Below are 12,482 nucleotides of genomic sequence, written 5' to 3' on the forward strand. Positions count from 1 at the left end.
AGTCCTTTTTAAATCAAAAGGAATGTGTACAGTCAGAGCCAGTCAGCCCAGCATGTTTATTTATTATTATCTTTTTTTTAACCTCTATTTAAAATAACCGAAGTATTCCGTTTTCAAACTTTCTAAAATTGTTCTTTAAGTCTTTGGTGTAGGTGTTCACCAGTGAGTAAATCTGGTTAAAATCCAATTGGAGTCCTATTTCTTTCTCTATCTTTATTATCTCCAAATGGAAGCTCTCATCAGTTATTCATTAGATGTGTATGCCAATAAATTATTTTGTTGCCTCCTATAAAATGAAGAGTAGCTGTTATGTAATTTTTTTTTATTTTTTTTTACTTCTATATTAATGGTGTGACACATACTGTACATTTTATTTTGAGGCTACTGTCTATTCCTTGTAAACCTTAGTCTAACCCAACCTGTTGTTAAATTTCAAATATAGAAAGTTGATCTTTATCTTCAGCTCATTATTTATACAATTGTATTGATCTACTCCTATAGAAGAAGAGTCAAAAACTCATGGCAAACAAACATTTTCAGAGTGTATGTGATTTAATTGACCTTATTTGGTCCCTTTATGTGCCAATTTTTCTCACATTCTGGCATGTCTAGGGATAAAATATATGTTGCAGTGGTCCATTTAATAGATAAATGGAAATCTGTAAACATTTTTGAAAACGGAACCCTTCCTCCTATTGCAATGCCACTTACATGGCAAGGCTCATTGTAAAATAAAATAAAAATATATATAGAATTAATCAAAGAAAAAGACCTACGTGTTTGGGGGGTTTCAGCTGAAACCTCACTGGTATATGCACCTATCCCATGCTTGCTGCGGGCAGCCAGTAGAAAGGTGTAGGTTGTGAATGGTTTCAGATCCTTCAACAGGTAGGATGTAGTGGGTTCAAAGCTGATACGTTTCTGTTAGGAAGAGAAATCTGGTTGGACTCCTTAAAATGTATTTTGAGAAAAGGAAAAGACAAAATTTCCCCTTTCCCCCTTAGCCACTGAACAGCTTTTGATTTAGACAGATTCCTTATTAATTATTATTAGTATCTCCTAGTTATTCTACTTTTGATGATCTGCAATAGAATAATAATAATGCTTGTTGTAAATGGAGAATATTTTGTCCAAAAATATTGCTTTTTTGGTCTACGGAGTTTTTAATTCGCCGTATCTGATACTTCATGTTAATATACCTATTTTCCCAGTTTCAGCAATTTTAATAAAAACCTAATAAAAATCCTCTGTTAATTAAAATAAACACGTGATGTTTTTTTTTTTAATTTATACTCACACATCAGCATTTTCTATAAAGCAAATTAAGATGGGGATGCAATTTATTAATATTTAGTTGAAGACGGTATCCCAAGGCATATTTTTCCACATTAAACATTTGTAGAAAGTACTAATACTTACCTCTTCCTTATCATCCCCTTTCCTATAAAGCAGTTCATATCCAATAATTTGATTGTCTTGGCCATTTTGTGCTGGAGGCACCCATGACAACAATATACTTGTTTCAGATTTCGCTTCTGCCTTGAAGTCAGTCGGTTGTGATGGAACTGTGCATTAAAATACAATGAAAGAAATTATGAAATAGATATGTTTTGATTAAATTTAAATTCTACATATTATATACATATATAGATAGATTTATTCATTCATTCATATGTACATACATAAGTACAAAAAGTTGGTTTGAAAAACCATATGCCGTCCATATGAATTCCAAGATTGTCTGATAATTCTTCCAGAATATTCTTTTGCAGGTAGACTATACTAGTTATTGAAAATCAAAATACCTTCCATTGTGCTATTGTACTTTCTTTTTATTTTTCATTATGAAATAGTGAAGAAAATGAATTGTGCATGCAGATGTTGAATTCTGTTGTGTTTCCAATGAGCCCAGAAGCTGTTTAACCAACCCTCATGTAAATATCTATTCCGCTGCACTGTATGAAAACTTATCATGAAAAAAACATCACAAAATTACATCCTTGACTAGGAAATGAAACACAAATGTATTCAATGTGTTCCAGAAGGAAAGGTTATTAAACAATTAAATGCAGAAATGTATTTTTTATTTTGGTTTACCGTAGCAAATATTCTTGAATAGTCACTATTTTTGTGAGTGTATTTACATACACCACATGAAATTGGCTTGTTATTTCCTAAGCCCTGCATGAGTATATTTTGCTTTAGAGAGAATATTCTGGAAAACCCCTCTGTAAATCCTCTGGATCCTCTGAACAAGATTTTGGAATATACTAAGCAAGTGCAGATCATTATTTTATTAAGCCTTTAACATTTTCAATTAATAAAGATAGATGAGGGAAGGAACCCCAATGCCTTAAAAGCACATACATTTGTTTCCATAATCAATTTATGTTGCAATATAGTTAGTCATAAGTAATACTTAATAATTACCAAACATGCTCTTTGCGGTTAACACTTTTTTACATTTTATCTGTTTTGCCCTCAGTAGTGTGGCAGCTGAAATGATGTGTTTCATGACACTTTCCCAGATTAATAGTTTGTTTAATAAGACCTGGTGAACTCTGGCTCAGTTTTATCTTGCACACTTCTTTCTTTAAATTCTAACCTCGCTCTAGATCCCACTGTGATTATCAGTACTGTGAACATAGCATATACCTTTACCCCTTGAGCTCAAGGATCACAAACAATAATCTGTATTAATCATTTAACACACTACTAGAGGGCAAGTCCGGTGAAGTATTGGATTCACAGGAGTACACATGGCATACTGGTAGACTGCAGCACTAAATCCTTGCTTGATTGTAACTGACAACATTTTAAAACTTTTAGACTTAGCCACTGATGCACTGCTCTTTCAATGTGGATCATTAGGTTCATTAACACCTTGACTATAACAGGTTTGCTCATTACAACGCAATAGGTCTAATAAATCACAATACATTGCATTGAACTGATGAAAACATTGTAAAAAGTCTACATGTTTAATCAAGAGACTTATTTTGCCATGGCTTACTTTATGTATGTGTGTATGTATTTATGTATTCATTATAGATTTGTAGAGTTATGTGCCCACTAGTCTCATTGCCCCTCAAGTTATGAAAAGCTGGAGCCGGGGCTGGTATATCCTAAAATATAAAATTATCCTTATTTTTAAAATCTTCAATTAAATATTCGTTATGTCATTACTTAGAAAAAAAAAACACAGACAAAAACAAAGACACAGAGTGGCCCATGTTTTGTATGTGATCTTAAGAAGATAAATTGCACATCACAAAAAAAAAACATAAGAGCCCAGCTACAGTTCTTCAAACATCAAGACATAAACCACTGTGGGCCCATTTGCTGGGACAATGTCTAATTTTGTCAGTACTTGGCATCCCTGTATTCCTAGGAGAATCCTAGTGTTTTTTAACATAGTCAAGTATTATGAGACAGTCTTTCCACCCACAGTCAGGATAAAAAAAAAACACTAACATCCTTTAAAATGAAATGACTCAAATGGCAAAATGCCCCCATGATATTTTCCCTTTTGTTGCATTAGAGTGTTTTTTTGATTTTTTCAATATTCTATTTTTAAACACTTGTTCCTGAGCTTCCCTACAGATTAGCTGGCTTTCTCACAACGTTTTCTTGAGTGAAAGACTCACCTCCTGTTTTAGCTATAATCTGCAAGTCCGGGGAAAGAGGTCCATCTCCAACAGAGGTAAATGCCAGGACCTTGATGTAATACGTTTTGTTCGGAGTGAGTCCCTGGATAGTGAGGAAGTTCGCACCACGCACTATTTGCTTCTCCCAGTGGTTGACATGCTGGTTGGGATCCAGGGTGTAATAAACTCTGTAGCCCATAATCTGCCCATTAGCCTCCTCTGGCTCATCCCAGTGGATGATGGCAGTGGTGCTGCTGAGCATGCGCCCTCTAACTTGCCGCGGTGCTGTGCTTGGGGCCTGTTCAGCTGTCTTGGCTTCAATTCCGTCACTTGGAGGTCCACGCCCAATGTTGTTCACCGCCACCACCTTGAACTCATAATCAGAATATGGACTGAGGCCACCGACACTGTAGCGTGTGGTTGCCACCCCATCAATCTCCTTGTAGGTGTCCTCAGTAAACTTGGATTTATGCTGAATGATGTAGTAGGAAACAGGCTCCGGGTTCCCTGAGTCCCAAGTTAATGTAATACTTGTTGCTGTCCTTTCAGTTACCACCGGGGTCCCAGGAGGCTTGGGCAATGCTAAAAAATGACACGTTATTACTCAGACATCAGATTGTATGAGGGGAAAAAAATTAGTAAAAACACTGCCTGATACCAGTGAGTACACAATTCTGCGTTATATGCAGAAAAATCTGCCTGAATGCAAAAACTATGTATATTTACAAGCTGAGTACTAGCAAGTCTATCTGAAGCTGAAAAAGAAACCCACGTCTAATGACAAATTTTTCTCAGAAACAACCTCTATTAAATTATTCAATCTCCTAGGCAATTTGTAAAATGTTTTAAATCAGGTGCATAGCAGAAATCACACTATTATAACTCAAATTATCTTCAGTTACATTATATGTGCTGTTTCCTTGTGCAGGAAACTGAAATATTAACCACACCTTTTTTTCTCTCTTTCACTCCCTATCTTTCCCTTACATTCAGCATGGCTTTATGGTCACAGCCTTTCATTGAACTAGTTTAAAAAGAAGCCAATGCAATATCACCTTTGACAGTAATTTGCGAAATAGCCTCAATAACACCGAGAGTAGACATTGCCACACAGGTATAATTGGCAGATTGGCGAACATCGGTGAGCTCCAGCACATTCCTCCCAATGGGCATGTCATCTTCAGGAGTCAAGTCTTCGGCCCCGAGCATCCACTTCACGTAAGGCATAGGGGAGCCCACAGCCACACATGTGATGTTTACGCTGCCGCCCGGCATAATCTCGTGGTCTGTCGGAGGGATTGAGAATCTCGGGGGAACGCGTCGCACTGGAAGAAAAACACAAACAGGTAACAACATGTACGAAAGTAAGGATCGGGTGTTTTTCAAAAGAGGGAAAAAATACAATATGTATGTTTAAACAACTAGGTTTATATTTATTTTCAGAACTACATATTTTTTTTATAAATTCTATTTAAATGTCTTTGTTTGTCGTGATTGTCTGATGGTTTATATAAAAAAAAAAAAGCATTCACACACAAGTTGATTCGATCCTAAAAGGGCCCAACAGTGGACTAGCTATGGACTGACATACACAAACACCATGCACAAAGTATATCAATAATACAGATATATAGAACAGCACAGAAGTAAGAACTGGAGGATCAACAGCATGCTTGAGTTGAGTACGGAAACCAACTTCAATGCTGCGTACTTCCAGTTGATGTGAAGAAATGTGCCGGATCACATTGTCACATCACACATACAGTAGCCCGTGATAGACACATCCAACTACAGTACATGGAAAAGTGCAACTCTTGATTTGCTCTCAAACTAAATCAAAAGTAGATGCAGCCCCAAAACCTCACACTAACATTGTGAAAAAAGTAAAATAAAGAAATATAAACAAAGATAAATAAAAAAAAAACTATAAATATATAGTATATGCACATGGAGAGAAACAAGGCAAGAGCCTGGTGCGTAACTGGGTCTCTGTCATGCACACAAGCAAATGGCTGACTCTGAATGACAACCATGCTTAGGATTGGTGGGAAGAAAGCTGGGAGGTAAAATAAATAATAAAATAGACGCAGATCACAAAGAAGGGAACGAGAATCGGACTGACAGCTTTGAGTCACGAGAACGATAAACGGGGAGGTCACTTAAAAGCTGGAATTGCCATACATTAGCAACACTGAGCATAAAAAGGGAAGCTTACGAGAGACAGGAAAAGCAGAGGGAGGGGCATTCAGTCAATAAAGCAAAATCAACAAACGCACACAAGTAACATTGTTTTTAAGATTGGATTCAAGGGCTGGTTTTTACACAGGTAAAAAACAAGGGGATTTGCTGCAACCTCACGAGGAATGCTTAGGGCTTGAAGAGATATTCAAGGAAGGGAGAAAAAGGAGGCTTGATCAGTGTTACTGCTTAAAGTACTCCAAAATCAAGGTTGTGCAGGTAATGTCTGATTAAAATGTCATGTCCTTGTGTGGGCTTACTAGAAATGCACATAGAAACTAGGTATAATTTTAATCTTACATTTACAATGTGTTAAATACATAGGACATATATTTATTTTAAAAATTAATAGTAAAATGATGTTTTTTGACTGCCAATACAGAGTTAGGAATTCTAATATAACATTACATGTTTCAGCAGTCTATTATTTGTATAATTCCACACATATCTAAAAGTATATAGGTGTATCCTTTATATATATATATATATATATATGTTTATACATATTCGAGTACAGTATACTAACTTTCAATCCTAAAAAGTTAAATCCCTTTTGGGAGCATGTCTGTGGAGAATATAATTATTGGGCAATCTATGAGATATTTCAACTTGAATACTTAAGAGAAAAAATGCACTGTTTACTTTTCCTCAACAAAGGGCCTTTTGGGAGTAATTGCTTTTAGAAGGAAAGGTCTTAATTTTTCTAATCTAGTAAAGTACTTGGAAAAAAGTGGTCAAACAGAGCAAGCAATTATCTTTAGATATTTGCATTCATATATAAGGGCTATTTTCATAAAGTGAAATACATCTAGTATAGGGTGGTTCTTCGTGTTCTGACACAGCAATTTGACACAGTAATTTGTGATCTTTTGTTGTCAAAGGTATCAGCATGAGTGACCAAGCAGGAACACTGAACAGGAAATGGCAAACACTGAGCAGACCACAGCTTGTGCCCATACAGGTCGCCATGCACCCCAAAATGCACAATCTCTCCCAACATGCATCACTCTTGGACAGTCAAGCATTGTAGCCAAGACTACAGCATTCTCTACAGAAAATTAACATTAACCAAAGTGAAGAACAATAGAAAGAAAAGATAAAGAAAAGAAAAAAGGCCACGCAATGCAGCTACATTCATTTCATTTGTATTCTTGTAATTGTTTGTAATTAATAGTTTTTGTAAGGTGGTTAAAAAGTAAAAACACACCAACCTTCTCGCAGCTCTGAGGGATGTAGGGGGTTTGATGCAGAACACAATGAAATGAGGAAAGGAGAAAAACAAGGGAAACACAGAGAGAGTAAAAAGGCCATATCAAGGCTTTCAACTGCTACTTGAAACATCTCTGCTAGTTCTCTTTGAAGCCTTCCAGTCATCTTCTGAACATGTCTGCATCATCCTTGATGCTATCTTAGAATCAGAAACTCTTACTAGCATCATTTTGAAATTTTATTCTCTTCAAATGAATAAACACAAACTTACTCAAGGTTTGAGGTATAACACCGACCTAGATTTGAAGCTAGAATGGAATCGCTTTTGATGTCCTTCTCTACACTCCTGATGATGAAAACCTCTAAGTGTGTTTTCTAAGACTCAATGTCCACAGTGTTTCATGGAACCCAGATGTTGACCTGTGCTCTTGCCAGGGAGCTTGGAATGATTAGAAAGGGATTGCAGTTTTAGCCAGAAATTAGGACGGTGTCATAGCTCCAATATTTGCTTAAAAAGAAAATCACCATTGGTGAATAAATATTGACTTATTCTTCAAACCTTGTGCAGATTGTCAAGTTTAAGGAGAAATCAACGTAAAATTCCAAAATCAGGCTAAATGACTAACTAGAGAATCATCCACACAGATTGTTTATGAGCTTATGGTGTTGAAGTATCTGCATGACTTGTTACCCATAATAGGAAATAAAATATCACTTGAAATCCTCGTGAGAAATTTGAAAAAAATGAGAAAAAAATGAATTTATCTAATATGAATTATTGTTATGAAATATGTTTTGAGTTAAATATTTATTAAAAGGGATATGATATCACTTTAGAATATTTGTGTACTTATGGAAACGTGCTACTATTTTATTTCTGAATATTTTGTTAAAACTATTTTGAAGAAAGATCGTAATTGAAAGAGAGAAGACATTTCCATGTCCTCAGGAAAGAAGTGAAATTAAAAGATCAGCGTAATCTACGCTTAGAAAGAGAGATATACATGTGGAGAGACTCCACCCCACCCTCACAGAACCAGGAGTTAAAAGGCAATTAGTAACACACCAAGCAATCAGTTAAGAGTTAAAAAATAAACAGAAAATAAAACAAATGTAAAGCACAGGTCCAGATTAATGCAAGAAAATAGAATGTAGAAATGTATACTTACAACCCCCATCAGACTGGATACGTTGGACTCAAAAATGCAATTGTTAATCTCCATTTCAACTTAATTCTGTTGACCTTTATACATATATTACCGCATTATCAAATTTATCATAATTACAAATCCTTTTTTTTTTTTTTTTTTATCGTTTGAGTACTGGTCAAGAGCCAGGACTCGTTTTTTTTCCTACCTCTGACATATAGATTGGCAGGGGCAGAATATCGTGTACCATCATTGTTGGTTGCAACACATTCATATTTCCCCTGGTCAGATTCTTCACTCTGCTCAATTTGGAGGGCACCTGTGAGGGAATAAAATGCATGGAGCAGAAAGACATGTTAAAGACTGCAATTAAGGTAGGCCCTGCCAATAAAAACCTTTGCTCAATTTCTGACGGGCCCTGTTTGTGGAGGTCCTCCCACTTGCCGCTTCACTAGAACTGTTCTGTGTTTTCTTTTGTCTGCTTCTGAACAGGAAAAGACTAATGAAAAAGCCTAAAGCTGAACTCCCTTATATGCAAGACTACAACTGCAGATTTACATCATTAAAGGTGACTTTTTATTCTGTTATCACAGAGACTGGATTACATACCTCAATGTACAGTATTTCTTGCTCAGCAGAGATTTGATTTATGTATTATGAAAATATTTAATACGATTTGAATGTCATATACAATCTAACGTTTCTGAATTGTCTCTGCTTCTGGATGCTAATGCATGACTCAAGAGATAAATGCTACTTTAGCAATTAACACAGACAATGCAGAGGAATGTTAAAAATGTACACGTTTAAATTCTCAATGGCACGTAAACATTTTTAAACAAAACACAACAATAATTGACTGTAAATAACGTAGACGTGTTTGAAAAACACATTCACAAGGGTGTTCAACTTTAAGGAGGCTGTTGTAACTAGAATGGCTCTAGAACAAAATGTAACAGATTTTTTTTTTAGGAAGAGGAGTTGACAATCCTGCAATATACAACATTTCACTGGACTGGTCAATATGGAAATGGGTGAAGCTGCTTCAAAGGGAAGCATGACTTGAATTAAACAAAAGAGGTTAACAGTATACGAAAGCAGCATAAAGATAGGGAACAGTTAAAAACAAATTAAAGTAGGGATTTTCATTGTATTAATTTACAGCTATATTTTATGTGGGAGGGTGTGTGAGTTCACCATCTGATAAAAGCCAAAAAATGCAGCAAGTAAAAAAAAAAAAAAAAAGAGAAAAAAAAACGCTGCTTGGACATAAGAAAAAAAGAAATAAAAAGAACTGTGATTAGTTAAATAAAACCAAAATATCACCGGAAGTTACAAAACTTTCGACATGCAAATCTTTCCAAGAACAAGAAATGTATGTCAGTGCAACTTACAACCTTTTGACAACCCTTAGCTGAAAAATAAAATGCAAGTTGAATTAGAAGACAAAATTCAAAATCATGGCTGAAGCCAACAAGAATGCAACCAACCACTGCCATAGTTTGCAAGGGCTACAAGAGACACCCATAAAAATCCACCAATGGGATCAGCAGTGTTGTGTCATAAAACCCAAGAAAAATGTTTTATGCATCAACCATTCTCCAGCCAGAGCCGCATACTCAAAAATGACAAAAATAGCAAGCCCTACTTGAAACTTAACAGTTATCCTGTTTCAAACCCTGAAGAATCAAAAAATGGTCAAAAAGTAAAACAGCCTTCAACCCAAGAAAAAGAATAAGAAAAATAGGTGGAAGAAAAAAGCACCGTAGGAACTTTATCAAAAAAGTAGTTGTTTGGGGCTTTTTTTAGAAGGTAGAAGAAAGCAAATAGAAGAAAGAAAAAAGTTTGCAAAGATAGAAAGATTTTCTTTGGAAAAAAGTACAAGAAATTTAAGAAAGGCAACGTTGTCTTCAGCATGTCTGCATGAATCCACACCATCTTGGTATTTAGTGCTGAACAAGAACAGCTAAGAGAAAAAAATGTTTGGTTGTTTAAGTTGGACAAAAAGAGGGACAAATGGTTCGCTGTGACTGGGCTATGGCCAAAAAAAGAAAAAAGAAAAAGGAAAAATAATCGGATATGCTTGTCTCTTTCTATTAAGCATATCCCAACTTAAAAAAGAAGTTCCTTTTTTAACATCGAACGAAAACCAAAGAGAAAATAAATGCAGACACAAGATGAGAAGTTGATGGGATCAACTGAACGGGACAAATAAAGGAAAATGATGGATTTCTGTTTCAGTAACAGGACAAAAATGAGAAGGATGGGAGGACAGCAAGAATGAATTATTTCATTCTGTGAACGTTAGTTCAGCACTCTTACCTCGTATTGGTGTACCACCTGGGTGGATAATATGAATGCAAATAAGATTAGAAAGAAGAAGCATTAGTACGAGAAGAAGGAGGCTGGGGCTTTGGAAGAAGAATCAAATTAGATTTAACAGAGTAAGCAAATAAAGGTACTAGAAGGAAAAAAAGAGAGTCTTATTTACTCTACTGGTAAAACAGGATTATAATAGATAGTATTATTAGGTGATAAGCAAGTTGTACAGTTGTGTACCCACAAGGGCAATGCCAGCTAGGAGTGGCATGGCTTCTGAAAGAGCATTAATTGGGAAGCTCTTAAAGAGGAGTTTGGTGATGAAGGGATAGATACAGAGTGAAAACCTAAGACCCTTAACTTAACACATACTTAACACAAGGTCTCTGTCTTTTTAAGCATATTGGATACACTGCTTACTTAAATATAGATATAAATATACATAAAGAGAGAGAGAGATAAATAGGATTCACTGGAGGCAGGTGGGAAAATAGTGTTGTTCAGGTGGGAATATGGTATCTACTTCACTACATCTAAGTGACATTTGTGTGCTTTTAGACAGGTGTTTCTATGGTTGATACGACAACAATTGTGTGGAAGTGTGTGCCACTACGGATATCTTGTGACTACACTAACTGTTAGTAAAATGCATGCCATGCATTTTAATAATAGTTTGAATATGGAAATTAGTGGGGGTGAAGTGCGCTTCAGAACTAAGCACTTACCAAAGGATTCTGGAGATTTAAATACGGAGAGAAGAAAGACAGCATAAAAATATTATTATATTCCTTAGAATTTGGTACAAAGTTTTCAGAATTATAGCTTATATACTATATATATTCTACTTCACAGGTGAATAAAATTTTTACTCTTACATTAAAAGGTAAATTTACACAGTTCTGCTGACAACAAGCAAAAGGCAAGTTAACAAGACGAATTAACATCACAGGACAGGTCAAAAGCTGAGAAATCTGGGAAGACAGCTGGTCAAACATCTCACGTTCAATAAAAGTATCCTTACTACTGCCAATTTTAACAGCTTATTTCAAGCAAATAAAGCTGGGCACTATTTTATTAAAGCTTATTTTATTTTTAAGATATATAGATATACTATAGCAAAAAATAGAAAACTGGGGGGTTGGGAAAGGGAATATTAAGGGAAACGCCATAGGCAAAGAGAAGCAAAAGCTGGAGTCTACACCAAAAGCAGGGACCGTAGATCCAGAGAGAGTTAAAGGACTGGGAAAGCTATTGCGCGTCTCACACACTACTGTGGCTACTTAGATTAGAAAAAATTCCTCTCGAAAAAGCACCATGATTTAAATTAATTAGTCAAGACGACTTTTCTTAAGTTACGTTAAGAAAAAAGTGTTATGTATTAGTGCGAGGGGAAGGTTAAGACCCAAACTGCTAATGATTTGGTTAAAAATTATTGAAAAGAGCACAAAATATGAGTATATCGTTATTTTTTGTGAATTCTGTTTATTCGGGTAATTTCTTTTTGTTAGTTTGTTGTTGTTGTTGTTGTTGTTGTTTTTGTTTTTTTACCGAATGGTTAAAAACCACTGATACTCCTTTGCAAGTTCTGAATGAAGCCCAATGTTGAAAATTAATCGTTTTTTGAAAAATAAAAAGGAAAAGAAAGAAAGAAAAAAGGAGAAAATGGATCCGTCAAATACTGCGAAAAAGCAGTAAAGGAAAAAAATCATCAAAAAGTACAGTCACAGCAGTGAGCAATGTGGAGTAAACAAAAGCCGCAAACACACAAGACACTGAACAGGCCATGACAACAATCAGAGACAAGGACGACACACACCAAATAAAACATAGAAGAGGAGAGGAGTAGAAACAATATCATTTCCTACAAATCAAACAAAAAAAGGAGAAGGAAAAACAGCTTGCGTGTTAATTGGTAAAAATA

At 35.5% G+C, this 12,482-nt stretch overlaps 1 protein-coding gene across 9 annotated transcripts in view; it reads right to left on the reverse strand.

The window, feature by feature from the left end:
• LOC136766680 (receptor-type tyrosine-protein phosphatase delta) overlaps window positions 1-12,482 on the reverse strand; it is a 634,939-nt gene that overhangs the window by 67,124 nt on the left and 555,333 nt on the right. For 5 of the 9 annotated variants that reach the window (XM_066720369.1, XM_066720368.1, XM_066720370.1 and 2 more), the window contains 5 exons: window positions 8,451-8,561; window positions 4,703-4,972; window positions 3,648-4,229; window positions 1,420-1,565; window positions 777-921 (listed from right to left, as the gene is read on the reverse strand). In XM_066720369.1, coding sequence (XP_066576466.1) covers window positions 777-921; window positions 1,420-1,565; window positions 3,648-4,229; window positions 4,703-4,972; window positions 8,451-8,561 — 1,254 coding nt within the window. Of the gene's footprint in view, window positions 1-776; window positions 922-1,419; window positions 1,566-3,647; window positions 4,230-4,702; window positions 4,973-8,450; window positions 8,562-10,564; window positions 10,583-11,286; window positions 11,296-12,482 lie in introns of all 9 variants that reach the window. The other 4 variants (XM_066720367.1, XM_066720366.1, XM_066720374.1 and 1 more) reach the window with 2 other exon arrangements.

This window comes from Amia ocellicauda, chromosome 13 (assembly GCF_036373705.1).
Source record: "Amia ocellicauda isolate fAmiCal2 chromosome 13, fAmiCal2.hap1, whole genome shotgun sequence".
Taxonomy (NCBI): Eukaryota; Metazoa; Chordata; class Actinopteri; order Amiiformes; family Amiidae; genus Amia; species Amia ocellicauda.